We start from the raw sequence: 27833 nt of genomic DNA, 5'->3' as shown, positions 1-27833 counted from the left end.
CCCCAACCAGAAAGACCACCAATTTGATTAAGTAACGGACATTTTATTGGGTGACATCAGGGCAAAGCCCATTGCCACCGCACAGTGTAGACTCAGTAGAACCAGGAATATCTCCCACCTCCCCAGCCACCTGACCTGGCCCCTCGTGGGAAACAATGCAGAACCTGGAAGGATTCAGGATTCAGGATGCTTGGTAAGTCCAAATCCTACCGGTAGGCTGGTGGGATCCTACAGGTCTGTCTGGCAAAGCGGAACCCATGCCCTGCCCAGGTGGCATCAGCACCCAGCCTTGACCATGGGCCACGGTGTGAGATCATCGCCCTTGGAGAACGGCCACGCCAATCCCGTGGGGCCCCATGTCAGCCATCCTTGAGGAGGGCCCAGCACTTTTAAGGCCGCCTAAAAACTATTCTCCAAAGTCAGCCCTTATAGATCCCTGGCCACCCAGAATCCAACCTATTTGCCAGTGTCCACCAATTGGCTGTGTCAAAGAAAGGACAGGCCACCTAAGGACCAGGCCACACAGAGCCACTAACATGCAAAGGAGGGAAGATTCTACAGACAATCCTCAGCCCTGGCTGGATGGGAACCCAAGGGTAGGTCTTGGGGGCTGGAGGAAGGTGGGAGCAGCATCTACCTGGATCTGTTCTACCACAGCCAGTGCAAACTGAGCTCCTACAGGCAAACCCCAGGCCAGCACAGGCCCCGAGAGTGCCTGTCTCTGGAGACAGGCCAAGAATGCTAAGGGAAAGATGAAACGGCATGAAGGTCTATCCAAGGATTTCCAAAATCGCAGCCCAAACAGGAAGGACCAGCAGATCCCAGCCAGGATAGAGATGGCCGGGAATCATGTGGGCACGCAGGCACCCTGGAGAAAGGCACATGAGTATCTAAGGCTTAAGGTCGGGCACAGGTACCCACTGGCTCGGGTGGGTCTGGACAAAGAGCTAGTGTGGAAGGTGGGCAGCCCAGACCAAAGAGGCCGAAGCCAGCTGGTGCCCCTGCACTCTGCAGCCACGACTCGCCAGCCCTGTAGGCCACCCTAGGCACACCTATTCCTGGAGACCTGGAGAAGCCAGGGCCAAGGCCAGGAGCCTCTGTGAGTAATGAGGTTTGCCAAGGGGCCCGGAGCTGCCTCTTTTTCCTCCAGGGATCGGGAGCTGCCCCATTGCCATCTCCCAGGTCCCTGAACCATTGGGCCACAGTGTAGAAGAAAAAGGAGAGAAGAACAGACGGAGAACGAGCCGGCACCAAGTCACACACACGAGCCGGAATTTCTGGGACGGCCAATGGGATGAGGGCAGTGGCCTTGTTCCTCTCAGCACGATCTCACACCAGAGCCGGGGCACCTGACTCCAAGGGGTGGGACAGACCAGGATCAGGCCACTGGGAGACAGGCGGTTAGGCCTTAGCTATAGAAAGGGGGCTATCCCATGGGAAGTGGGGTGTAGGGCCTGGGGTGGGCCCACTGTGCTGAGGTCAGTAGCCTGGACGGACAGACAGGTGGACAGCGGAGGCTCCGAGTGGGGCTCACTGCATGTACGAGTAGCGCCAATCCCCCAGAGGTTTGTGGGTCTCCTTGATGACCTGGGGCGACGTCCACCGAAGGACATAGTGGGGTCCCCCTGGCTTGTCATTGGTTCCTGTGGAAAAGACAGTTCTGTTTTTCCTCTGGGAAGATACGACAGCTCTGGGCAGAAGGGAAAAGGGTTGGGGAGGAGCTGACAGAATAAGTGGGGCGCCAGCAGGGGCAGCAAACAGTTAAACTAAATTCGAACACCGTGTTCACGGCGGCCATGGTCTCCTAAGCGCACCTGTGCAGCTCGCACTCGTCTGGAGGTCAGAGGTCAGGTGAGGCAGGCACGAGGAGCGGGCAGGGCACCGACACCCCCAGGGTCTGTGTGCCCAACCTGCAGAGGGTGTCTTGGAGGCAGGGGAGCCCTGGACTGGGAGCTGGCAGCCCTGGTTCCAGCCCTAGCTCTGCCACTAGGCAGGTGGGACTTTGGCAAGTCGCCGCCGCAATCTGAGCCTCAGTTTCCCCATTTGTAAATAGGAGGAAGTTGAACTGAAGTGACTTGGCACATGGTGGTATAAGGTGTGGATAATGGAACCAAAAGCCAGCTCAGCAATTTCCTAGCCACGTGCTCTTGAGCGAGTTGCCTCATCTCCCTGTACCTCAGTTTCTTCCTCTGTCAAATGGGGGGAAAGGATTTAGCGCTTTGGCTCACAAGGTCATTGAAAGGACTCAGAGTGAGCATAGCGCCCAGCCCAGAGTGCTCAGGAGACAGTGCTATTCCTACTACTCCTAACACCCTTGAGATGAAGGGTCTCGGGTCTCCTGCCAGGAACTCAGCTTCCCTCTGGAAAAGAGGACCTACTCACCAGAGGCTCGGGCGCCCCCGAAAGGCTGCTGGCCCACCACCGAGCCAGTGGACTTGTCGTTGATGTAGAAGTTGCCGGCAGCATTCCTCAGCATCTCTGTGGCCTCCCGGACAATGTCCCTACAAGGCAGGACAACAGTAAGAGGGCAGCTGGCTCCCCATCCCGAGCCCCAGGTCCAACCTCCGACACCCACCCCCACCCAGGCTGGCTGTCTGGGTGAGCACGGGGCCCAGCCTGGGACAGCGACACGGGCCAGCTGCTAGCTGTGGGCCCTTGGGCAGGTTGCTGAGGGTCTCTGAGCCTCGGCTTAATCCTCGGGAAGGGGGCTTAGCACGCTTCCCTCGCAGGGCTGCTGTAAGGGCTGAGGGTGTAGGTCAGGCCACACACACTCGAGGAAGTGGCTCATCCTGGTCCAATTCTCCTGGCCCTTGGGAGCTGTGGAACTCCCAGACCCCCCGGGTCCCAATCCCACCTCCACTCTAGAGGCAGGCATGGGATGGAGCCACGAAGGAAGGAAAAAGTAAAGCCTCAGGTATAGCATCATGGCGCCTGACTTCAAATCCTGCCTCTACAGAGGAGCAGCATGTCCCTGGCCCCTGAGCCTGTTTTTCTCCTTCTGCAGCAGGAGGCAATGGCCTTGCTGAGCGGGGCCCCATCAGATCCAGGAGAACTAGTCAAAAGCACCCATTCCCTAGAAATCCAGATTCAATAGTGGGCCCCCTTGCATTTTAACAAAGAGCCGGGCTGCCTCTGTGCACCTGTACTTAGGAGGCCTGCCTGCCGGTCAGGACTGAGATGAGGGGAATGGAGAGGAAGCAAAGGGTGGCATTATTACTAGGACCCAAGTCCAGGAGGGCAGTCTTGGGTGGGGACAGGACACCAGGACTAGAGCAGAGAGAGGAGTTTCGGCCACTCACTTATCCTGGGCGAACACCGCCCCCGTGAGGCCGTAGCTAGTGGTGCTGTCGACCAGCCTCAGGGTCTCCTTGTACTTGTCGTCCGGGTAGACATACACTGTCAGCACAGGCCCGAAGATCTCCTGAAAGAGAGGCCCCAGGGTCAGCCACCGCCTGGACCAGCGCCCTGGGGCCTCCCAGGCTGCCTGCTCTGGCCTCTGCCTCTATTCTCAGTCCCCGGTCCCTGGGCCTCAGCCCACACCTCTGCCCCTGTAAGAAGAACCAGGCTCGGCCTCCGGCACTGCCAGCCTGGGAGCCTCCGCTTCTCATCTGTGAAATGGGACTGATATACCCACCTCACCTCAGTCACGTGCCTGCTGTAAATGTCTGTAAACGTCAGCTGTTGGAATCACTGCGGTGGCTGTGGGCGGTAGAAGTGCTATGACCCCAGTGAGGGGTCAGCAGTGTCAAGGACAGAGCACTGGATGTGGGGTCAAGGCCAGGCTCTGCTCTCACTGTGCAAGACGGTCCCTTTCTAGGGCCTCACTTTCCTTATCTGTGGAATGGGTTAACGCCTCAAGAAGAAAACCACGTGCAAGGGCCCTGTGCTGACCTGGGTGAGAGGCTGTCCACTCCCGTGTCCCCAGCCACCCGCCCAGTCACCTCCTTCATGATGGGCTCCTGAGGGTCCTTGCTCTCAACGATGCAGGGCTCCACGAAGTAGCCCACAGAGTCGTCGCACTTGCCCCCGGCCAGGATAGTGAGGCTGGGCGAGGAGCGGGCATGTTCCAGCCACTTCTTAATGCGGCCAAAGGACTGGGGTGGTGGGAGGGGTGTCAGGAACCAGCTGGGGGGGCCATTCCCAGCAGCAGCCCTCCAACACACTCAGCCCAAAACACCTGTCCCTGAAGGGCCCAAATCTGAAATGGGAGCTAGGGAGCCCTGAGGGCAAAAGTCAGAGTCTGGATGAGCCATGGCAGACGAGGGCCGGCGTGCACGCTTGTGTGTGCGTGTGTGTTTGTTAGAGTCATAGACAGACTCACATATGGATATAACACACATATAAACGGCAAATGTCTACATGGGCATATGCACGACAATGTACCCTTATGTTTAAGCATAGATACATGTATGCCTGTTAGATGCATGTTTATGCATGTAGACCTACACATGTGTCTATGTACACACAAATATGTGAATATGTATGCATGATTAGTTCATGCATGGAGATACACATATGAATGCGCATGCAATTATGTGGTAAGACTGACATGTCCACACAGAGGTCTGTGCGAGTATGTTCGTGGATGTGCATGTACACGTGCGCGTGCGCAGGTCTATGCATGCAGGCGTGTGGGCCTACCTGTGTGTGTGCATACGAACATGCACACTTAAGTGGGGCTTGCTGAGCCTTGTTGCAGGCTGCGCTGGGGGTGAGTTTTTCTCTAATTGGATGATCTGCCCTTTTCAGAGCTGGGGGCAGGTGTGGCCATCTGGCTGCCTTCCTAGAAGCAGTGGGGCTGGGCAGACCCCAGGTCAGGGTCCCCCATATCTCTTCCTCCCTCTTCCACCCAGTCCAGGTCTCAGCGCCCCCAGGAATGACCGGCTTCCATCCCATACCTTGGCATCGATCACTGCAGAGAAGAAGGTCCCAAAATCCTCTGCAGGCTGGAGGCAGAGGAGACACCAGAAGACACCGAGTTGCCACAGGCCCCAGACCAAGGAAGCCCCCTCCCCGCCCACCCCAGCCCTACACACACAGGAGCCTCCAATCCCATCAGCCACCCGCTGGGCCGTGGCGGGGATGAAGGTGCCACTCACGTCGCCCACTTTGATCCTGCTGTGTTCCTCCAGCAGCCGCCCTTTGATCTGCGGCCACAGTGAGTGAGGCACGTAGAGGCGGGAGCAGGCTGAGCACTTCTGGCCACCGTACTCGAAAGCTGAGCGCAGGGTCCCGCTCACCACGCTGTCCACGTCCGCTGAACAGTGCACGAAGTGGAAGTTCTTCCCACCACACTCTGCGGGGGCCGGGAGGGGACACTAGATGGGGGAGTGGGCACCTCCGGCCAGCCCCGGGCCCTAACACACTGCCTACGCCCATCCACCCCCCAGGATGGGCAGACAAGAGCGGGAGAGGCACAGCGAGAGCTGGACATCCCAGAAACCGATGAGCCGGGCCCATTCCCCCACTCTACAGATGGGGAGACTGAGGCCCAGGCAAGGGTGAAGGGCATCGGAGGTCATCGGGACCAACTCCCCATTACGTAGATGAGAAAACGAAGACCGGGGGCAGGGGTGCTGCCCAGCACGACGGCAGAGAAAGGACCAGAATCCTCGGCTCCCACTCCATCCCCAGAAGTGGGCGCAGCGTTCTTGAAGTCTCCTGAACCTCCGCCCAGCAAAAGAAGGGGTCCACCCATGTCAGTTGCCAGGGCTGGTCCATCTTTCCCACCCCCCTGCTTCCTAAGCGGGAGGAAGCCTCAGCAGAGGACCTCACCACCACCCCCACCCACGCCCTGGTTTCCCCACTCAGTTAATCATCAGCGATAGCAGCTCCTGGTTACAAAGCACTAACCACCCACCAGACTGTTCAAAGCATGACAACCTCCTGTCATTATTCCCATTTTAAAGACGTGAAAACTGAGGCAGAACGATGAAGCCACATGCTCGACGCTAGGAAGCGGTAGAGTAAGCAGGGGTCTCTCTGCCTCAGGGAGGTGGTGGCAGAGATGGAAAGCGGAAAACTCCGGACAGCTCACCAGAGGGACTCACTGTCCCCACCTCGTGAAGGCTGGTCTGGGATGCACTGGGGGCTGAAAGCTGGAGATGCTCCAACTGGCCCTGACATCCCCATTGAAGCTCCCGCCAGTTCAGGAGTGGGGTCCGGTCTCCCCTGGGGGCCACACTTTGCCCTCAAGAGCAAGACTGCTGACCCACATCCCCAGCTCTGCTGTCGCAGTGCTGTGTGACCCTGGACGGCCCTCCCTCTCTTGAGGTCTCAGCACTTTCCCAAAGTGTGTTCCACAAAAAAACCTGGTCCACAGGGGCCTCTGCAGATATGGGGTCCTTTAGCCCAAACAGCTTGGCAAACACATATCAGACCTTACTCTTGAAGATATGCAATGCATGTTAAAAGTATTAAAGGCTCTGAGAAGTCCTGCAGGCAAGGAATCCATTTTTGCTTTAACAGGGAGCGTGCCAAATTTCCTTGATCATGACACTGTTTCTTTGTGGGAAAATTATGAATATTTCAACAGGATCTAGCCCTGCTGACCTCTCAGCTCCATCTTCCGCCACCCCCTCCCTACCCCGGCTCTACTGCCTGTGTTTCTTCAAATACAATCCCACCTCATGGCCTCCCTCCATCTGCAGTTTCCCTGTCCAGATCTGCACTGTGCAACACCAGCCACCAGCCATTGTGTGGCTATTTAAATTCAAATTAACTACGATTAAACGACACGAAAAAATTCACTTCCTCAGTCCCACCAGCCACATTTCAACTGCTAGATCCCACACAAGGTTAGTGGCTACAGTATGAGACATCACAGACACACAGCGTTTCCAACATCGCAGAAAGCTCTACGGCACAGTGCTGGTGCCCAGGACGGTTTGTCCCCCTGGATCTCTGCGAAGCTGGCTTCTTTCCACTGTTTAAGTCTCAGCTTAATGTCTCCTCCTTGAAGAGGGTCCCTAACCCACCCTCCCACCTCCCAGCCCTGCTCCCCCACCACCACCCTAGGTCATCGCCCCACCCAGTCCCTGGGGTCTTTGCCTGCCTCCTGCTACTGGAACAGAAGTTTGTGTGGGCTGGGTCTGTATGTCTCCTCATCACTGTATCCCCAGTGTCCAGAAAGCGTCTACATAGACACTTAATTTATTTGTTGAATGACTAATGAACGAACGAATGAATGAAAAATTCACATTCTGAGGCACAGGTGCTCTGTACAACCCCCAGGACTTCCCAGAGGAGAGGCCCCACCCCTAGGGCGCCCCAAGACTCCGCTCCTGCAGGGCCACCCCACCTCTGGCACCACCTCCTCTTCTTTCATCATGGCGGGGGAGGGAGGGGCCCCTGGGGCCACAGGGAAAAGGACTCTTACCTCCGGCCAGGCGTGGGAAGGTACGGAAGCGATCCAGGTTCTGGGCCACCTGCTTCCACAGGTGTTTGAAGGTGCTGAAACAGGGGGACAGGGTGGGGATTAGGAAGCTGGGCTCAGGTACCTGAGAGGGTGAGGGACCTGCGGGGGGTTGGGGGGGCTCAGGCCTTACCAAAGGAAGGGGCTGAAAAGCCAAGGGAGAAGCACCTGAGTCAGCAGCCCGGCAGGACGTGGGCAGGGGTCACAGCTGGGGTGCTGGGGAACTAAGAAGGTGCTGGCAGCTGGAAATGGGCTGCACCCCGGGCCTGCGGGGAGGGAACAAGGGGAACCTTGGTGGTAAGATGATGCAGAGGCGGCCACGGGGTGCTGGGCTGGAGTCCTGACTCAGACACCCACAGGCTGTGTGACTTTTCACTGATTACTTAACCTCTCTGAGCCTCAAATTCTGTCTCATCTGGGAACTGGATAAAACAATTCCACTGGGCAGGGCTATTCTGTGCTTCACTCTAATAAGAGTCCAGTGCTTAGGACAGTGCCGGGCATACTGCAGGTGCCTGCCTGATGGAGGACAGATGCTGCCATGGTCTGCGATGGGAACCCCCTAGCCCAGGCTCCAGAGGCCAAACCAAGGAGGAGGGTCCTGGGAGAGGGAGCTCAGCGCCCCGCCCCCACACACACACCTCCTCCCTGGGCTCTGAGTGTGACCAACCTTAGCACCACAAAACAATAAAAATGCTAATCAGTAGGGAGCCAGCAACACAGTAGCTAATACTAATTTATGACTTTCCCACCTTTAAGCCTGCTGCTCATCAGAGCATGGCAAATGGGGGCCAGGCCTGCTCCGCCAGCTAATAGGCAGGGACCCGTGGGGCCCTCAGCTGGCAGAGAGGGCCTTCTGGAAAACGGCCCTCCTCAGCAATTCTAACACTGCCATCGCCACCCCACAAACCTTGGTGGGAAAGGGGGTGGGGGAGCCTGAGGCCGGCAGAGAGGCGAGAAGGCACTGCGGGTGTCCCACGAAGCCTGACACCTCCATCCCGAAGACCCGTGGGTACCCCAGACTCAAAGTTCCCGCCTGAATCGGCCCACTTCTCTCTTCCCACTGTCTCCACCTGTCATCTCTCCCCGGACATGGACGGACTCATAATGGTCTCCCGTTTCTGGCCACTAACAACTTGTGTGCAGAGCGAGAGCCATCATCTAGGACAGAGGCCGCAAACGCAGGGGCCAGGAGGGCCAGGCGGGGAGTGAATGAAGCTGACCGGGTACACGGAGACCTGCCTGGTGGGGGTGGTGGGGAACCCGCCTGCCTCCAGCCAGTGGTGCCACATGGAAACACAGGCACAGGGACAGAGCATCCAGGTTCTCAAGGGAAGCCAACAATTAGATTTTTATATGAAACGGTCCCAGTCGTGTAAGGCTGGTTCACCTCTATCAGCAGTCGAAGAAAACAGGTATTTGCCAGGTCCCACTGAAGAGCTACCATGTGTAATCTCTGCTTGAACTCTGATCAAGCTGCTCCCCCTGCACAAAACCTTCCGTGGCTCCCACCCTCTTCAGGATAAACTCCAGACACCTCTCCAGCTCATCAGGCCTCACAGTCACTGGATTAAACGCCTCCCGAGGCGGGACCTTGTCCACTCCACGCATTCACTGCAGGGCCTTAGCAAGAGCAGACCAGCACGCACACGGGCTAAATACCCAGCTGAGTGAGTGAATGCACGAGCAGTCGTGACTGAACCACGTCCTGCCCCACCCACTTACCCCCGGCCCCTTACGCCACACTCCAGCCACAAGCGTTCGTGACTGAACCATGTCCTGCCCCCACCCACTTACCCTCGGCCACATACGCCACACTCCAGCCGTATGGGGCCACCTCCTGAAGCACAAAGCTTCAGCATTAGGCCTCCGTATGTGCTGTTCCTTCCCCGACAACACTCTCCTCCCCACCCCATCCTTTGCCTAGCCAATTCCTCAACTTAGATGCCACCTCCTCCAAGAAGCCTTCCTGATTCCCCTCCAATTTATTCCAAGCTCCCTCGTGCCCTTTGCAATGACAGAGGAGGCAACAAAATCAATGTCACCAAATATCTATAGGCTGTTTCCAGCCCGTAAAGCTCCTTCCTTTTTGTAAACTAGTTCGACTCTCACGACTACTCTGCAAGGTAGGGCTCATAACACCTGTTGTACAGGTGAAGAGGCCCACAGCCATACAGTAAGCAGTGGGTATGGACGATTTCAGAGGCCCAGCTCTTGGACAGAGGTGACAGGGTGGCTGCCTTCCCAACATCCCGACCCCGCCCCAGGGACTTACGGTACACTGCCTGTGAAGTTGATGCCACAGAGGTGCTCTGAGCTGGTGATGGTGTCCCCAAATGTGGGCCCGTCAGCTGGCACGAACTGGATGATGTTGGGGGGCAGGCCGGCCGCCCGGAGGATGCGGTAGACAGCATAGCTGGCCAGCATGGCAGTGTCACTGGGCTTCCACAGGACCACGTTGCCCTGCCCGGGAGGCCCAGTGATGCCTCACAAGGCTGAGGGCCACCAGCCCCAACTCCACCCCACCCCAAGAATCCCTCACCTGCAACCATCAGGACCCTTTGCGGGCCAGACGTCCCCTATCTGACCCCACTCCTTCAGGTATCGGGCACTGTGCTCTAAAAGCCCTTGCCAGCAAGACCATCCTGCCCTGTCTGCTCCTACACTCTGGCCAAGGCTCCCTTCCTCCAGAAGCCTGCATGGGCTGGTCCTGCCGGCACCCCTCGGGCAGATCTGTTCTGGGTGTTTCTGAGTTGCTGGGTGCTCACTGGGAGCAGCTGAGCAAGTGTTCACAGGCCTGTCTCTGCAGATGCCCCGGGTGAGGGCACACGGTTGCCTGCGCCTGTGCACATCTGTCTGTGCTCAGATGCACGAGGACAGCCCTGTGCACGAGCATCCTCCAGATCACCCAGCCGCCCCGTGTGGGGCCCAGGCCCCCCGATGACTCTTAGCCCTCTTCCTGCTACTCTGTGAGCCACACAGGCTCTCGGAGGGCAGGCTGCATCTCTCCCATCGGACTGGGAGCTCATAAAGGCAATGGCCACTTTTGCCCTGATAATGGCAGTAGAGCCCAGTGACTTTAAAACTAAGCCTGAATCCTTATCTCTCCCATCATTTACTAGCCATGCAACCCTAACAAATAAATCACCAGGCACACAGCAAGCACTCAAAGGTGAGCTATAATTATCATCACTAACAGTCACTACACGCTAAGCCTGCACAGGGTCACACCTGCCTGGCATCAGACGTGTCACACACCAGGTCTCACAGCCCTGAACTGCAGCCTATTATTTCCACTTTGCAGATAAAGAAACTGCCTCAGGGCAGTGTGGGGGTTTGCCTGGGGTCACCCAAAGCAGGACAGAGCTGGGATCCAAACCAGCCTCCAACCCCAAAGCCTTTCCATGGCCCCGCACTGCCTCCACCCTTTGGGCTTCTCCCCCTGACTAGGGCTGGGACCTGAGGAGCTTGAGTGTGGCCTTTTGTCTGCTGAGACAGGAATGATGCCAAGCTCCGCCCATTCCTACCCACGCCCACATCTCACCATCAAGGCTGGCGCCCCTGCCAGGTTGCCACCAATCGCAGTAAAGTTAAAGGGAGAGATGGCTGCCACGAAGCCCTGGAGACAGAGAAGGCAATGAGGCCACGCTCGAGGCTCCCGGCAGCCCCTCCCGCCCCGCACCTGTGGGTACCTCCAGCCCCCGGTACACCACGCTGTTGGTGCTGGGTGGCACGCTGATGGGCTGCTCCCCCTCCAGCTCCACGGCGAACTTGGCATTGAATCGGAAGAAGTCAATGAGCTCGGCCGCGGCATCGATCTCTGCTTGGATCACAGTCTTACCCTGAGAGGCGGGAGGGCCAGGGGGTCAGCAGCAGCAGACATCCCTCCCGTTAGGCCTCACATTGGACCCCGTGCCCATGGTGACATCACATGCAGGCTGTGGTGGCTCCCGCCCAGGGATGAGTATGTGCCAAAAACCAGAAGGCCTTGTGACTAAACGTCCTCTCAGACTGTCTGTCCCTCCTGAAAGTGAATGTGAGCCACGAGGAAAGGACTCCAGGCAAGAATGGGCTTTTCCCGCATCAGGCGGCCCCTCTTTGGCACACAGGGTCCCTGGCAGCTGCTCAGGACACACAGCCAAGGAAGCTGAGCTAAGGTGTGCTGTTCCCTGCTCTACACAGCTACCATGCTTCCTACAAGCTCCCGAGTCTTCAAATAAAGAGGCGCTTTAATCTAGCCTTGGAGTGTGTGTGTCTCTTCCAGCCCAGGTGTGACTCACCTGGGATATCTGGGACACTGGGGCCTGATACCCACCCTAGAGGCTGCTGAGAGAATTGGCAGTGTGGAGCTGTCATACCACCTCTGTGCAGCAGAGGGAGCTCTCACTGAAGGACGAGCTCCGGGCTGACCCAACCCCCTAAGGCTCCTTCCTGGGGAGGGTGAAATTAATCCTTTCTGCCTCTGCTCCTTTCCCCAGTGCTCTCTGGCCCAACATACATTCCTTCGAAAATGTTTATCAGGAGTTTCTACGACTCCTGGGAGACATGATACAAGGTCCAGAAAGACGGAAAACATTAACACATGATTACCAACCCCCAAAAGCTTGTAAAGAAGCAACGGACACACAGGAACTCGTGAAAGCCCAGTGTGAACTGAGCCGTAACTGACAAATGAACAGCATGTTATGAGGGCGGGACTGATCCTTTTGGACAGAGAAGTTCTGGAAGCCTCACAGAGGAGGTGATGGCTGGGCTGGACACTGACAGGTAAGAATTTATGGGGCAGAGAAGACCGTGAGCCCTCCAGGCAGGGGACACAGGGCAGAGCCAGGAAGATGGGACACCTGTGGTGTCCTGGAGTCCTGCAAGGTCCAGGCTGGCGACATCATGGACCAGATGGCCTGGCAAGAAGGGCAAGGAAGCTGGTGAGCTGGACAGAGGTGGGGACAGAAGGGCCCTGAGGCATGGGCTGAAGACTTGGTATGTGACTCTCAGTGACAGAGATCTCGGTCTGTAAGCCTAGAGTGGCCTGTGGAGGTGTCAGAAAAACCACTCAGGGCTGCAAGGGCCTGACCAAGCGCCTAGAGAACTGCACAGGGCAAGTGACAGTCCAGGCGAAGCATGACAAAGGCCTGGCCGAGCGTGGGACAGAGAAGACAGGGAAGAGACATTTCCACAGGAGGACATGCGGGTTTAGCTGTGCTCAACTGCCACCCACCCCACCCCAACTGTGCCCAAGACACCTCACCTGTCCCACCATGGTCTTGGCAAGGACCTCTGCCCTGTGCGGCCCGCTCAGCATATCTGCTGCCTTCAGAAAGATCTGGGCCCGGTCCGTGACAGGCTTCAGGTCCCACTCCTTCCTGGCAGCCAAGGCAGCCTCAATGGCTTTGTTGAGCAGAGTCTGACGAAGAGGAGAAGGTTGCGGGCATCTTCCTGCAGCACCAAGGGCTCCAGGGAAAGGAGCGAGGGAGGAGAGACCTCCCCCCAGGGAGGACTCCTGGCTCCCATGGCCCTCAGCCGCCTCACCCCACAGCTGCAGTCGCCAGCTAGGCCGACCCAGACTCAGAACCTGTCCTGCTGGAGAAGTGTGAGGGACCTGCCGGCCAGGTCAGCATGCCAAGCATGTGGCACTGGGTCCCTCAGCTTTTACACCTACTCCACTTCCTCTCGTGGTCTCGTCAGGGCCTCACCTCATTCCTGGGGCCTGAGGCCCCGGAACCTACCACCCAGAGCCACCAGCCCTCAAGCTCAGGGGCCTTGCCTTGCCCTTGCCAGGCCAGAACCACAACCTAAGATATACACCTGCTGCTGGCATCCGAGATGCCATTTGCCCTCATCACTCTGTGATGCCAGCTCCTAGACCCCCGGCCACAGGTCACCCCATCCCCTCTGCATGACGCTAACTTCCTATCTGGCTTTCTCTCCATGGTGTCTCTAATTTCCCCGCCTTGGCCTCCACAGAATCCACTCACCCTCCCCAGTCAGCCTGTCTGGGGATGTCCTAGCCCGACCAAGGCAGCTTCCATTTGGCTCACAGTAATCCCTGCACGCCTGGCCTATTAAGGACAGCAGCCCAGGGACTCCCTCAGTCTGGGATGCCCCAACCGTGCCCCTACACCCCATGGCCAGAGGGAAGCAGTGTCTAATGTCTACCTCCACGTCAGCAGCCAGCAGGACAAAATAGGGTCAGCACCCCAACCCCAAAGTCACCAGGGACTCACCTTGTCTGCATAGCAGAACTTGGCCACCTTGTGTCCATGGTTAAAGGGCTGAAAGAAGAGAAGAGTGAGGTCACCGCCCAGGATGGAGGTGCCAGGATGGGGCTGGGGGGATGGGGCTCAGAGCTGGCTCTCTGGGCAAGAGCCCCCAGCACTCCCTTGTCCTCTCCCCTCCACCCCCACGAAGCCTTCGCCCGTAGCCCCGGCCCACACCGATCTCTGCCCCTTGACTATGGAGCATCTGCTGTTCGATGAGTAAGACGTGGCTCCTGCTCCAGAAGGTCCCCAGTTCATGAGAAGGGCACGGACCACACAGTCTTTCAGGGAAAGCGTGGACTTTGTGGTCAGACAGACACGGGTTCGAATCCCAGTCTGCCACCCACTAGCTGTGGGGCCCGTATGAACAGACTTCCCCTCTCCAGGTGCCTCTGTCTGGGACGTGGGGACCTCCCCGCCTCATAGCACGGAGAAGAGGACCGAACGGGGCCACAGGTGAAGATTCTTCCGACCAGGTCTAGCATGAGGCTGCAGCTCAGTGATGCGTGTTACACCAGGGGAGGCCCGAAACGACACACTGGTGCTGCGAAACACTCAGGATTCCCGCCATGCCCCAAAGTCCCTAGGGAACAGAGCCATTGCTTCTTGAGCCCCTTGCATGGGGCCCGGATTTACTCATCAAAAAGGGGCAATTCTAACAAACACCGACAGGCCTCAGCATGAGCAAGCAGGCAGGGAGAAACTTCACTTCCTTCCCTGCCCAGGGCTGGTGACATATTTTACACCATAATGATCAACACTTTCGCCACCTGTTAGTCTGCCAATGGTCTGTGTGCGACTTTCCTGTCTAATATGGCAGCCACTAGCCACACATGTCTATAGCCAGTTCCTCTGTTGCACGAGCCACATTTCGTGCCATCGATAACTATGTGTGGCTGGTGGCTGCCATAATGGACAATGCAGCCATAGAACATTTCCCTCGGCATCGTAGTTATTTCTACGGGGCAGTGCTGGTCTAGGCTTCAGTAGAAGAGGCCTTTTCCCCTTCATTTTAACCCCTGGCACCGTTGCCTGTATCCTGTCCATACCTGAGATTGTCCTGTGACACTCAGGGGCCTAAAAAGGCAGCTAGGACTCAAGCCCTTCAATTTAACATGTCCAAATGGCCGCCAGATACTCCAGGTCAGCAATATGTCCTGGCGCTATAGCTCCTGCCCTCATGCCTGCAACTGCCCCGTATGCCTGGGCTCCAACCATGCCACGTGGCCAGGTCAGTGAGGCAACATGGGAAATGAAAACCGGAAGTGCCCACCCAGGGGGCTAACAAAATCCCAGGTGCTGCAGCAGCCGTGGAGGCCGGGGGAGCTGCAGGTAAGGGCAGGCTCTAGGCAGTTACAGAGACGAGACCTGGTGAGTGAGGTCATGGGAGCCACTCTCAGCTGGCACCTGGCACGCCCCGTGTGCAGACCTGAGGAGCATGCAGATCCCAGGCCGTGCTCCGACGGCTCCAGGTCATCTCTGTGTGTGACTCCTGTCCCAGGCCAACCTCAGAACCCTTAGCAAGGGGCCCCGGGTTCTCACCCTCACCCCTCCCCACGCCTGCTCGGGGCTCCATCTGGACAGAGCCAGAACGTGCTTGCCCTAACTGCAAAAGGGCCAACCTTTTACTCCTCAAATTACAGAAACTATGAGTTTCCTGGTCCATCCAAAGTGTACGCCAGTCCCTGGCTCCAGAATCTCCAAGTAGGTGGGGTTCTTGGGCCAATGTCATGACAGGGCTTGGAGCCCAGCCTTCTCACCCTAGCCCCCTTGTGGAGAAATCCGTCAAGAATGACAGAAAATGATGTGTGGACTCCTCAGGTTCTTTCTTGCCTGTCGACAAGACTCAGTTATGGGCTGAATACAGTGTGGCAGGCTAGTCCGTGAAATCACACAACCCACACTATATCTCTGTGAGAATCAGGGCTGATTACAAAAGTCTCTTGACATCACAGTGAATAACTTCCAGTGCTTTAAAACACGTATTAATGCGAACTAATAAGGTGCTTCTAAATCCTCTTTAGAAATCGTCAGGGTGCAAATAAATTCATCTGAATCAAAATCAATGGGATATGGTTCTAGAAAGATGGACCCGTCATCCCTGTTCCATATCTAACTGTGCCACCCCAGGCAGGTCACTTGACATCTCTGAGTTTCTCCTCCGATCTGTAAAATGGGCAGCTAACTCCCTGCTCTTCCCCCCTCTGACGGGAGTGGCAGGGACTAAAGGAAGTGCTTCCACGGGTGGGGCGGGGCCTCACGGACCAGTCTGTGGGAGGAGACTCGGCTCCACCTGCCTATGACCTGGGTGCTTACCTGGCCACACCCTGGGGGCTTACCTCAAATGAGCTCATTGTCAGCTAGACCAGTGGGTCCCGAGTACAGATGTGGGCTTTAGAGGCTGTCTTTTCTTTGGAAGGATTATCTTTCATTCTGACTTTCTATCCTCGCTTCCTACGCTCCAGGTGGTCAATGAGTCAACTTTTCTAAAGAGATGATGAAGCTGGTGGCAGCCATTGTTTTGAACTTCCTCTTGGCAGGCCTGAAGTTGGCACCTTATATGAGAGCCACCCCCAAGACTGCTTTTGGAAGTTTACACCAGTGCATGGAATGAGAAATCTAGGCGTGGTTCTCAGGGGCCCGAAAAGGCAGCGAGGACAGACCCCTTCGGAGGCAGAGATCCCACCCTAGTTACACGCTTACGTGCTGCCCGAGAGACAGACCCCAGATTCAGGGAGAGGCCGAGCCCTGCCCACTCGCTGGACTTACCGACACCTGGTACTGCACGTCCGCGGTCCACACCTCCTCGTCCCCCACCACACACGGGATGGCTTCTGTCCGGCCCTTCAGGTCCTTCAAGGCCTGGGAAGAGGACAAGATGATAGGTGGGCACCTCCTTCCCCTTTTCTCCCCACCCAAAACCTGATGCAGAGTCTCCAATCACAGATGCCCAGGCAGGAACAGAAATGAGAAGGGGGCCAGCCTGGGCGGTCTGTGGTTAAGAGTGTGTGCTCCCCTCAGGGGACACAGCCCTTGTCCATTGTCACCTCCTGTCACGCAGAAAGATGAGGCAGTGCCAGGTTTTCCCATTACAAAAAGATTTTAAAAACTACATTTGAAATTTACATGAAATCTCATAATTTTGAAAATTCTGGCAATTAATGGGAGAATGTTTTGAAGCACAAAACATCTGTGGGCTTATGACCCCTGACCTGGACTGAGGCCCCAAAGAGGCCCCGGTTGACACATGATGCTCCCAACCTCTCCCACCCTCCAGGGTTCCTCCCAGGGCTGGAGGGCGAGGCAGGAGAGAGCAATGGCTGTGGGCAGGGAGAAGCATCTCGGGAGCTGCTGAGGCCACCTCTGTGCCATGCCCTGTACCCAGTGGGCACCCCCACCTCCCTTACCTTTTGCAGTGCACCTCGCTCAGGGCTGCCCTGTGTGAATGCCAAGATGGGCTCATTGGCCACCTTCGGGGAGGAGACGTGCTTCCACCGAAGCCTGGATGTCAGGACAGGAAAGAGAGGCGGACAGGTCAGCAGTGACCACCACCAAACTCAGCTTCTCTATCTCTAACAGGGGGTCCTGGGTTGGCCTAGAATCCTGAAATCCAGAGCAACTAACTATAGAACTGAGGGGTGAGAACAGGCTCTGGGGTCCAAAAACCTAAGTGCAAGTTCAAGTTCCAGTCCTGCCACTGCGTGTCCTTGGGCATGTGAACTGCCTCCTCTGACCCTGTTTCTACTTCTAGGAAGTGACGATAATCATACAAACTCACATGGTTGTTTCAAGTTTAAATCCATACATACAAAACCATTTCTAAAAGGGTTTTCCCATAATGCAAACTTTATCCCAAAATGGCCCCAAGTCACTTCTTTCTCTAAGCTGAAAAGGCAGGACATTCCAGAGCTGGGTGGGCCGCATCAGCATGTGAACCAGCTGAGAGTCCCCGGCACAAAGCGCTGAGCTCTGCAGGAACATCCAAGATGTGGACTGTGAACTTGGACGAGTGCTCTATGCTGTTCACAGAGACAGGAAGGGCTGGTTTGGGGTTCAGGTCTGATTTCTGGGTACTGAGTTTCAAGAACTCCTGGACCTCATTGATTGGTGGCCACTGTGACCACCACCCCTAACGTGCCTGGGGGTCACAAGGTGGGAGGACAGGCAGGTAAGACTTTACGGTCAGTCATTCCAGAACTGGAACCTCAGCTGTGGGACTTCTCCGTCAGGCCTCAGTTTCCTTATCTATAAGGGAGGACATTAATGACAAAGGCCACCGAAGGCACGCAGAGCTTGCCAGACTTGATAACACCTCTCATCTATTAAGGAGGGGCCCAAGGATGGGTCTCACCAAAGACCTCGCTATAAAAATAAGGTAATTTAGATCCTAAAAGGAAAATGGCTAGTTCAAGACCAAGACCAGGAGGAACCTGGATTGGAATCCAGAAAAGCCCAGGTACCATCTCCCTCTGGAGTCAACGCCCACAGCCGGAGACCAGTAGGGACACGTCTGCGGTTGGGCAAGCAGGGTTGCTGGTCCACTGCAGGAGGGTGAATGTACAGCTGGAGGACACAGTCTCTCATTTAGCAGAGAGGGGGATATTTGGGGCTTCGACAGTGGCACAGTGACCTTGGTTTTGTCTGTGCTTAGACAAAATTATGAGTTGCTTTGTTGCACCTCATTTCACCATGGTCTCAGCGTGACCTTGTCTGAGGCCGCCGGTGTTCTGTAAGGTGGCTTTGAACTTGCACTGGCTATGACTTGCCCTTTTTTTTCTTTCTCACTGGGAAGCGGTTTGGGGGCTCAGAGACCTGGCCTGGGAAGCCTGAGGGAAGGACACGAAACCATGGGCAGTGAGGGCAGGTCCTGCACTCATCCTACAGGATTATCGGGGCCCTGCTACATCTCTGACATGATTCTGGAAACTGGAGATACAGCAACGATGGAGACGGCAGGGCCTCTGGCTGCACGCAGCTGACCTCTAGTGGGGGACATGGGCAAGAAATCAGCACGATGAAGACAGAGGGAACCCAAAAATGAGTAAGTAAGGGGAAACGCTAGGCTACTTCAACCAGGGTGGTCAGGGAGGGCTTCTCTGAGGAGGTGACTTCTGGCGGAGACCTGGAGGAGGTTCATGAATAGTCGGGAAGAACAGTCCAGGCAGAGGGAACAGCAAGTGCGAAGGGCCTGGGCAGGGAACCTGTGACAGGAAGAGCAGAAAGGGGCCTGTACCTTGAGGGGGAGAGAGAGGGGATAGGGCTGGGTGGCCCAGGACCCAGAAGGGCAAGGTGAGCACTGTAAGCTTCTCCCTCTTCTTCCCCCACCCCACCCCCCAGGCCACACCCACCATGCCCAAGGAAGCCAGCCACATTCCTCAGGCCCCACCTGCCCCCTGGCCAGGGGGTGGGGGAATATGGAGCTAACCCAGCCCCCCACTAGCTATGTGACCTCAGGCAAGTCACTGTCTAGAAGTGACACCCATCTCCTCCTGTGGGGTTACTATGGAGATCTGAAGCAATAATAATGCTAAACTACAGATGTCCTCAACAAATTACAATCCACACCGCCCCTTCCACCTATTGTAGCGGGAAAGTTCAGCAGCCAGAAGCCCCAACAGCCCCTCAGGAAAGGGGTGGGCAGTGTCCACTCCCGGGGCCATCTGGGAGGTTCCCGCAGTCCCTCACTGGGCCTCGGTAGCAGCACACCAGCACCGATCAGTAAACCAGACACGGCCATGTCCTCCTTGGCCAAGAGAGTGTCACTGAGAGTCAGCAGGGAACAGGTACTGGGCTGGAGCCAGGAGACAGGCCGCCCTGACCCTTCTCTGAACCCCAGTTCCTGGTGGGCTCGAAAAGCACAGGCTCTGGAAGCAGACATACCACAGACCCAACCCCACACCTGCTCCGAGACCTCAGCACATCACTATCAACTCTGCGGGCCTCTGTTTCCCCACCTGAAAAACGGGGGGAACACTACGTTCCCTGCAGGCCACTGTGAGGACCCAAGCTGCTTGCCTTTCCTCACTTAGGTTTTTCTGAGAAAACTGGAAAGGTCTTCCAGAGCCTGTACTCCAGCAGGCCAGACTCTCAAAGGCAAATTGGTTCCCACACACCCCGAGGAGCAGGGGCTGGCCCAGGGGCTCAAGAAATACAGCTGGAATAAACAGCAGCATATTCCACCCAGAGCGGAAGCTGAAAACATCACAGCGACCAGCTCCCTCCCAGGCAGGGTCAGAAACAGAAATCCTGTGGGCCTCCCTTCACCTTCCCACTGTGACCTCAGGAACACACGCCCCCATGGCTTTCTTTATGCCTGGAAAGTCACCAGGCCCCGACTCAGCTGTCCATCAGTCTGAGTGTGGCCTGGGGGACAGAGACTAACTAGTTCAAAGGTCAGCCTGAACCAACTAGAACCAAAAAAAAAAAAGTCCAGGGACTCCTGTCAACTTCTGGGAGGACGGAGGGGAGCTTGTGGGCCATTTGGGATTAACTGGAGCGCCTTCCATTGGCTCAGGGAAGACAGAGATGAATCACTTGCGGGACTGTGAGGATCTACAAGGTCCTTCTAGGTAGGACATTTATTCCACATCCCAAGGTCGCAGCTATATCTCAGATAAGGTCAAAACAGCTCACACACTTTCTCATCACATTTTGTGAGTGCCCATCAAGTGCCTGGCTCGGGGATGCTGAGATGAACCCAACCTGACTTTTCTCAGAGCAGCTCTCGGCCCTTCCACTCAGGAAAGAGGCATAGGGTGGAGTCCGAATTTGACTCGGATGCCCCTGACAACCTGGGATGTCCTTTCTGCTCATCCAGGGACATCACGCAGACAGGGTGTGAGACCTTGGCTCCCCTCCCCACCCTGTGCAGGTACCAGGATCTGAGCTAGCAAAGCCACAGCATCAACAGACCTCCTGTAATGGGCAACGTCAGGGCTGGATGGAGCTGTGGGCCAGCCAGTGAAACCTCAGACGTGCGCAGAGGGGAAAACTGAGGGGAAGCGGGGTGGCCTGAGCTCCCAGGTCACGCGTGGCCTCTGCCCTGGTCCACAGCTACATCAGCTTTTCCTGCAAATGGCCACACCTGCTCCACTGTCTCTAAACTACTCTCCAAACCCCAGCCAAAGTTAGCTTTTAACATGAAAATTTGATTATCAGACAGAGAGAGAGAAAGACAGAGAGAGAGAAAGACGGAGAGTAAGTGCTCAGCTCAGAACTACTCAGTGGCCTCTCATTTCTTCTCACACAAAAAAATCAGAGTTCTGACTGAGGCCTCCAGACCCACTGCCCATTGCTCCCATAGCCTCCCACCTCATTTGCTGTGATGCAGTCACCCTGGTCATTTTTGCGGTTCCCAGTGCATGGAACACTCTTCACGTGGCTGGCCTCACACCACCCGCGCCTCTTATCTGATCCTCTTCAGCCTCACATTTCTCTTGAAGCACCAGTGACAACCCTCATTACAAAGCTCTGACCGGCCATCTGTGCCCCCACCAGGCTAGAAGCTCCACTTGGCCGGCCTGTGTCCCTTCTGTTCACCACTGGACACACTGCCTGGCCCGTGGTAAGCACTCGAGAAATTCCTTTTAAAACACTTAACGCACAAGTGGTGTCAGAGCCAACGCCAGGCTCCCAGGACTGGACTCCCAGGCCAGTGCTCTCCTGCTAACACCTGGGGCTAGATGCAGGCTCCTTGGGCTCCCCAGTGTCTGAGGTCGGAGACGGCCAAGATCAGAAAGAGAAATAGAAAGGAAATTACCCTTGCTTCATTCAGTGCCCAGGCTTTTCCAGCTGTTATCTGGGACTTGATAAGACTAATCCTCCTTATCAGTGAGATAAGGGACTAGCAATGGAGGTGAGCAGAGAGAAAGGCCCAGGCGAGTTCAGAAGGGAGAGGCAACAAACCCAGAATGAACTATTTCTATTTTTATGCCCCAGAAAAAATATCAAGGAACATTTATTGAAACTTACAATGTGCCTGGCACCATGTTGTGATTATCTCACTGAATCTGCCCTACAAATGTACTATTATCTCCATTTGATGGATGAAGAAACTGTAGTTTACAGATTACATACTCCTCCTAGCTCAGGGTCAAGTGATAGAGCAGGGTTTGAACCCAGGTCTTCCTCATGCAGGAGATATACACTATGGCAGAAGCACCTGGATCATCTCAGAGACCCACGGTCAGCTGGGGCTGATGGGATACGTTCATCCCCCTCACTGTCCAGCTAGCACCTCCTCCCTCCCAGCATTTCCCACCTGAGGAAAGAGGCATTTCCCACCTGAGGTGGGTAGTGGCTTGCCCAAGGTCACACGGGTGTCCACTGGCACTGCTACCTCAGCCCAGGGCTTTCCACTCCATGATGTTGTCTCTGCCAGGAAAGGAAAGGTCTAGGGGGGATGAGGAGCCCCCCAAGAAAGGCAGATGTCTCCCCCATGCCCCGGGAAGGCATTCTGCATCGGGGTAATCTATTAGAACAAAAGGGAAGGACTGAGGACATCTGAGTTCCACACCGGCCACCATCCTCGTGCTGCTGGGACCCTCTTGTCTTGATCGTCCTGATAAAAGATGGTCATCCAGGGCAGCCCATTAGCGGCATAAGGGATCAAAATAATGATGGAAGCAACACTTACTCGGTCTTCTAGGTGCTGGGCACTCTTCGAAGTGGTTTTTGTGTATGAATTCATTGAATCTCAAGACAATGCTATAAGGTGGCTACTATTACCTTCATTTTCCATATGAGAACATGAGGCAGCACAGAGAGGCCAAGTAACCTGCCCAGGGCCACAGACCTGCTAACAGTTAGAGCCAGGATCCACCCCATGCTGTCCTCTGCCTAGTCCAACAGCAAACATTCAGCACCTACTACGTGCCGAGCCAAGCGCTCTGAGGTGTGCCAGCACCGACTGCTGCCTGACTGGGGACTTTCTAACGACTTCAGAAGCAAGTCTTAGGATTGCTGTAGGTTCTACTTATTCCTTCACTCAATTATTTACAAAGCACACAGAGGGTACCAGGCCCCCAGCGAGCCACTTGTCACATTGCCTTTAACTGCTACATGGCTGTTAATAGGATTATCCCCCATTTTACATACTGGACACTGAAGGGCCAAAGGAGGACTGCCTTGCCAAGGACACAAAGCACTGGGTGAGTGTGGGTTCGCCAGGGGTACCCCTCCCTCTGGTGTTCAGCAGAACACCTGCACGTGGTAGGTATTCGGTAAACAAGTAAATCTGTGCGACTTGCATTTGGGGTCTGAGAGGGGTGTCTCAAAAGTGCAGAGAGGCCTGCAAATGGGACCGTGCTGAGGGTGTGGCAAGTGTGGCCCCAACCTTGGCTTGGGAAAGGAGCCCCTTTCTCCTACGTCCTCTTTCTGTGCCCGTCCTTATCCCATTCCCACCCACAGAGGACAAACATCAGTGTTGAGACTCGCCCCTGCCCAGGGCACCCCTGTGCCATCCCTTGGGACACTGATTAACTCAGAAAAGGCCTAGCTCAACAGAGGTGACATAGCGAGTCACAGTCCTAGGGGTCAGGCAAACAAAACTCAAGTTGGGGGCAGGGCCTGCCCAGCCTGTGAAAGGGAGACAGACGATTCTGGTAGAGAGAGGAGAGACAGACAGAAACATTATCCTACCTCCCCCACCTAGTCCAGAGCAGGAAGGAGCTCTGCCATTGAGTGGACAAGGGTCTAGGGGCTCTGCTCCGCACTGTGGGGGTTTGCAAATCTGGGTTTGCAGGGCACCTCCACTTGGAAACTCCTCCTTGGCTTCTTCCTCTGCGATTTGAAATAACATCTACTGCACGGATGTTGAAATACAAGTGATAAAGATGATCATGATAATAACTGGCCATTGCCTATGTGCCTGCCACTGTTTAATGCATTTTAACAGATTAGCTCAATTAGTCTCCTCAATGAGGTACATACCAAATGCCTAGCACAGCGTTTGGCACCTCATGATCACTCCATAAATATTCCACCCACCAGAAGAAAGGAGTCGCTTTTCTGCCCAATACTTAACTTGAAAAAAGGGGAAGAGGAAGAGAGAGGCAGAAATCCCGGTAGAGAGAGGAGAGGGAAGATTCAAGGAATCCCAGAGGTGGAATCCCTAAATGTGAGATCGAGAGTGAGGTGAGAAGTGTGGCGTGCTGAAACTAGAGGTGCCCCTCGGAGGAAGCCAGCACACTCGGGGAGCGGGCACATTTAGAAGGTCGGGTGTTTGGAACAAGATGAGTGCGTAGGAGGCTACCTTCCGAGCGTGGGAGCAGGGAGCGCACCGAAGCACCCCCGCTCCGCCACAGGATTCGGGAACGGGGTCCCCCTTGCTGAAGGAAGGAGATAAGGTGCTCGCAGTGGAAGGAAGACCTGGATGGAGAGGCAGGAGGGCACTAGACGAAGCGACCCCCAGCAAAAGGGAGCCCCTGGGAAACTGGCAAGGCTCCGGCAGGGAATCGGAGCTGGGGGAGCCCAGCGACTCCCGGGCCCCCGGGCCAGCAACGTCGCTTGAGGCTTCCCCAGACCCGGTGCTCACTCACCCGGCCCCCCTCCAGGGTTGGACCAGCAGGACGCGCCGAAGTGCGGACAGGAGAAGCATCTCAAGCTCGTTGATTAGCTATATTCTCAGGACCGTCCGCGCTCTGCGCAGCCGGACGGCGTGGCCCCGCCCGGGGCGCACCACTTTGGAAAGTGGGGGGTTCCGAATCACCCCGGCCGTCCTCCGAGTTATAATCAACAGAAATACCTCTGTATTTACCCTGCGTTCATGAAACAATTCTCTTTTTAAGGCATGGTGGAGGACATTACGTTACATAGGATAAGATAATCCAAAAGAGGAGTCTTAAAATATACATGTTTCCCCATTCTCTCTTTATGGTATGACCCACCCGCCTCTGAGGGAGCCGGAGAGAGGGCGTGATCCTCATCGACCAATCAGAGTGACACATTGGAAGCTCCTGGGCTAATCAGAGGAGCGGTCATGTCGCAGTCTTCGATATGTCAGAAAGAGCCAATGAAAGAGCGGGAACGGGATACGTGCATGGCGGGGCGTGAAAACAGCTGGTCTGCGTGTTAGGTCGCTTGGACCTTGAAGCCAGACCACTTGGTCAGCCCATGACTTTTGACTATCAGACTCTTCCCCGCAGGTCCACACAGCGGCCAGCCTCCTGGCTCTCCCCTGGGGCTGCAGCCCCGGGGATGAGCCTGCGGGCCCTGCCTTCAGCCCCCTGGCCGGGACCCAGCTACCCTCCACCTCCCGGTCTGGCGCCTAGATAAATCAGCCTGATTCCTTGCAGATTACGGTTAATAAAAGATAAAACCCGAGCAGGTCTATGCTTAGCTTTTCCTTCAAAGACTCTTGTCACGGAACCAGTTGCTCCTGCGCTTTATTTCTGCCCCGCCCCACTCCGGTTCAAATTTTCAGTTTTCTCTTGGAGAAGTTTGGTGAAGGATTGAAAGTTATTTAAAACTCGGATTCTGAAGACTTTCTGATGACGAGGTCTTAAGGATCTATTCTTTTCCTAAAATACTGTTAATGCTTTTCTTACATCTTCTTATTTGTTTATACTTCGTCCACCAGTGCAAACCGCGAATCTGCTTAGGAGTCCGAGTTCCAATGCCGATTGTGATTCTTTCCTATGACATTAGCAAAATACATAACTTCCCTGGATCTCGGTCTTCCTGTCTATAAAGTGGGGGTAATAATACCCACCTTAGAATACCCTCATTATCTCATGCAACTCCTTTTCTTCTAGAAGGTCACACCCTTTAAGACACTTCCGAGAATATAAACAAAGAATGGGAAGTGGGGAAAAAGAAACGACATTACGCATAAGTCTTACAGATGACAAAAAGTACATTGCAATTGATGATGGCTGTTTCTCCTCATCCTTGAAGAAAATTCTTGGAGGGCGGGCAGTTCATATGGGGCAAGGTCTCCCTGAATCTGGCCCGTAAAAAAAAAAAAAAAGGAAACTAGAACATTGGACAGTGTCAAATCCAGAGCCTGGGAGGTGGACACTGTGAGGAAATTTAAGAAATGGGAGTTTGGGAACCTCAATTCTAAACCAGGCTATGCCAATTACTCAGCCCGTGAGTTCTCTGGGTCTCTTCCCCTTCTGTAAAATATGTATAATAAATCCTATTTTATCTACTTCCAAAAAATTTATTGTGAGATGCAAAGTAACAGGTGATGTGAAATTTTCCTACTTTATCACTGGGTAATTTCATTTAGTGTTTATGTGGCCCACAGTGCTCTTGCCTCTCCCCCATCTCCACTTTATCCTCAATTTGAAAAAAAAAAAAAAAAAAAAAGGACACCATCAATTCTAAGACATTTCACTTTATTTAAAAGAAGCCAATATACAGGATATAAAGGGCATGATATTTACAACAGTACAGTAAACAGGTTGGTTTCCGGTAGGATCAGTAGTCTTTCAGTGAATATAAACCCCCTTCCCCTTGATGCTAGACCCAGCTGGCAGACAAACAGCAACAGTGGGTGGGATGGGACTAAAGGATAGAAAGTCTCCCTGGATGGGACTAAAAATCAGGTTAGGTGCTAAATGTCCATGAAGGGGTCTTGCGGTGGGGTGGAGTGCCTTTGCCTCATTGCTTTGAGCTTGGCAGCTTTTTTTTGGATTTGCCCAAGCCTAACACACAGCCCATCCTGAGCCTGGAAATCTTCCACCTATGGAAAATTCCCTTCCAGAGAGAATTCACCTTTACCTATACCCACCCAGTTGCCTCTAGACTCCCCACTCTAGGACAGTGCACCTCTAGAACCAGAGCTTAGAGTAAAGGATGCAGGTCTGAGGAAGCCCCCAGCATCCTAGTCTCTCATCCAGGGCCCTGTAGGAGCAAGCGCATCGGGGCTGGCAGCCCAGGCAGTAGGCACAGCCAGGACTGAGCTGTAGGCATCTTGTGGCATTTCCACTCCTGCTCCAGCTGCCCAACAACCCGGGACCCACTAGGACTAGGACCCTAGTGGGTCCCAGGTCCCAAGGAAACCGTGTGGTCCCTGAACCAATATCTCCATTGCCAAACACAAGTGACTTGGAAATAAATCTTGGCAGACCAGAGTTCAAGTAACTAATCAGAGTCCCCGCTGAAGCAAACTTGTCCCCTCACGAGCGCTCTCTTTCTCTCCCCACACCCATCTCGATTCTGCCCGCCCACTCCTATGAGTGCCCTCCCCCCTAAGACTTCCCAGGACCCAGGAGCTGGGGGATCAGGGAACAGGGAAATGGGGCGAAGTGGGGCTTTCACTCTTCTGAGGCCGCTAATGGGTGTGAATGTGTAAGCAGTGAGAACGGGGGAGGAGGGGACAGGGTGAGGGGTACCGATTATATTAAATCCAGCAGCAACATGCATCGTGTCCACAGAAAAATGCTGGGCTACCACAACCGCCTACCCTAGATTAAAAAACCTTTCCTTTCATAAAAATAGATGAGAGTCTCTCGCTTTATAAATAGATTACATTTAGCTTAAGTTACACCTTATATTATCTTCTACCTAACACCCTCTCCCCCATCCCAAGCCGAAGTGGTTTGATTCTCCCTAGGTCATCTGAGCTGCACCCACAGAGCTAAGTCTGAGATGGAGTGGCCCTTCAGAGAGCTCCAGACATATTGCTGCAAGAAAACAAAAGCATTTTTACTTGCCAATAATTTTTTTCCCTGTTCGGAGTTACAGAGGAGTGTGTGTGTGTGTGTGTGTGTGTGTGTGTGTGTGTGTGTGTGTGTGTTCCACAACCAGGGAACCAAAAGGAAACTACTCTCCCTGCCCCTCCCCAGGCCTCTCTTTTTATAAACCCCCAAAAACAGGAGAGTGAGAGAGGGCAGCAAAGGAGAGCCCATCCGAGAACAATCTAAAATACCAATGTCAATATGACACTGGGTTTTGAAATAGAAAATCAAAATTAAGTATTTACAGCTTTACAAAGGACGGACCAGCGTGTCCTATTTGGACCTGGTGCTGCCATAGCGAGCATTGGGGTCTTTCTTGGCAAGCTGTGGGCTCGTGGCGCAGGGACGAGCAGGGCCCACTGGCAACTAGCTCAAAAAAGAACTTGATGGGGAGGGAGGCAGCCAGGCCAAGACCCAGGATCCTGCCCTGGAGGCAGACTGGCCACACTCTTGCTGTCCCCTGTCCCCCCAGCCACC

At 55.0% G+C, this 27833-nt stretch overlaps 1 protein-coding gene across 1 annotated transcript; it reads right to left on the bottom strand.

Moving 5' to 3' along the window:
• Positions 1–22: 22 nt before the first annotated feature.
• Positions 23–24338, bottom strand: ALDH4A1 (aldehyde dehydrogenase 4 family member A1). Its single transcript, XM_006914301.3, has 15 exons — positions 24210–24338; positions 17079–17172; positions 16441–16533; positions 13639–13686; positions 12663–12818; positions 11107–11256; positions 10959–11033; positions 9690–9877; positions 7379–7452; positions 5100–5296; positions 4899–4946; positions 3942–4094; positions 3300–3421; positions 2383–2501; positions 23–1643 (listed from the first exon to the last, which is right to left on the bottom strand). Exons 1-15 carry the CDS (start codon positions 24266–24268, stop codon positions 1531–1533), a joined length of 1689 nt encoding a protein of 562 aa, XP_006914363.1. The 5' UTR covers positions 24269–24338; the 3' UTR covers positions 23–1530.
• Between the last annotated feature and the right edge of the window lie 3495 nt (positions 24339–27833).

The sequence above is a fragment of the Pteropus alecto genome, unplaced genomic scaffold (genome assembly GCF_000325575.1).
Source record: "Pteropus alecto unplaced genomic scaffold, ASM32557v1 scaffold125, whole genome shotgun sequence".
In the NCBI taxonomy this organism is placed as follows: domain Eukaryota; kingdom Metazoa; phylum Chordata; class Mammalia; order Chiroptera; family Pteropodidae; genus Pteropus; species Pteropus alecto.
Note: the sequence above shows the minus strand (reverse complement) of the source record. Positions and strands in the feature narration are given on the sequence as shown.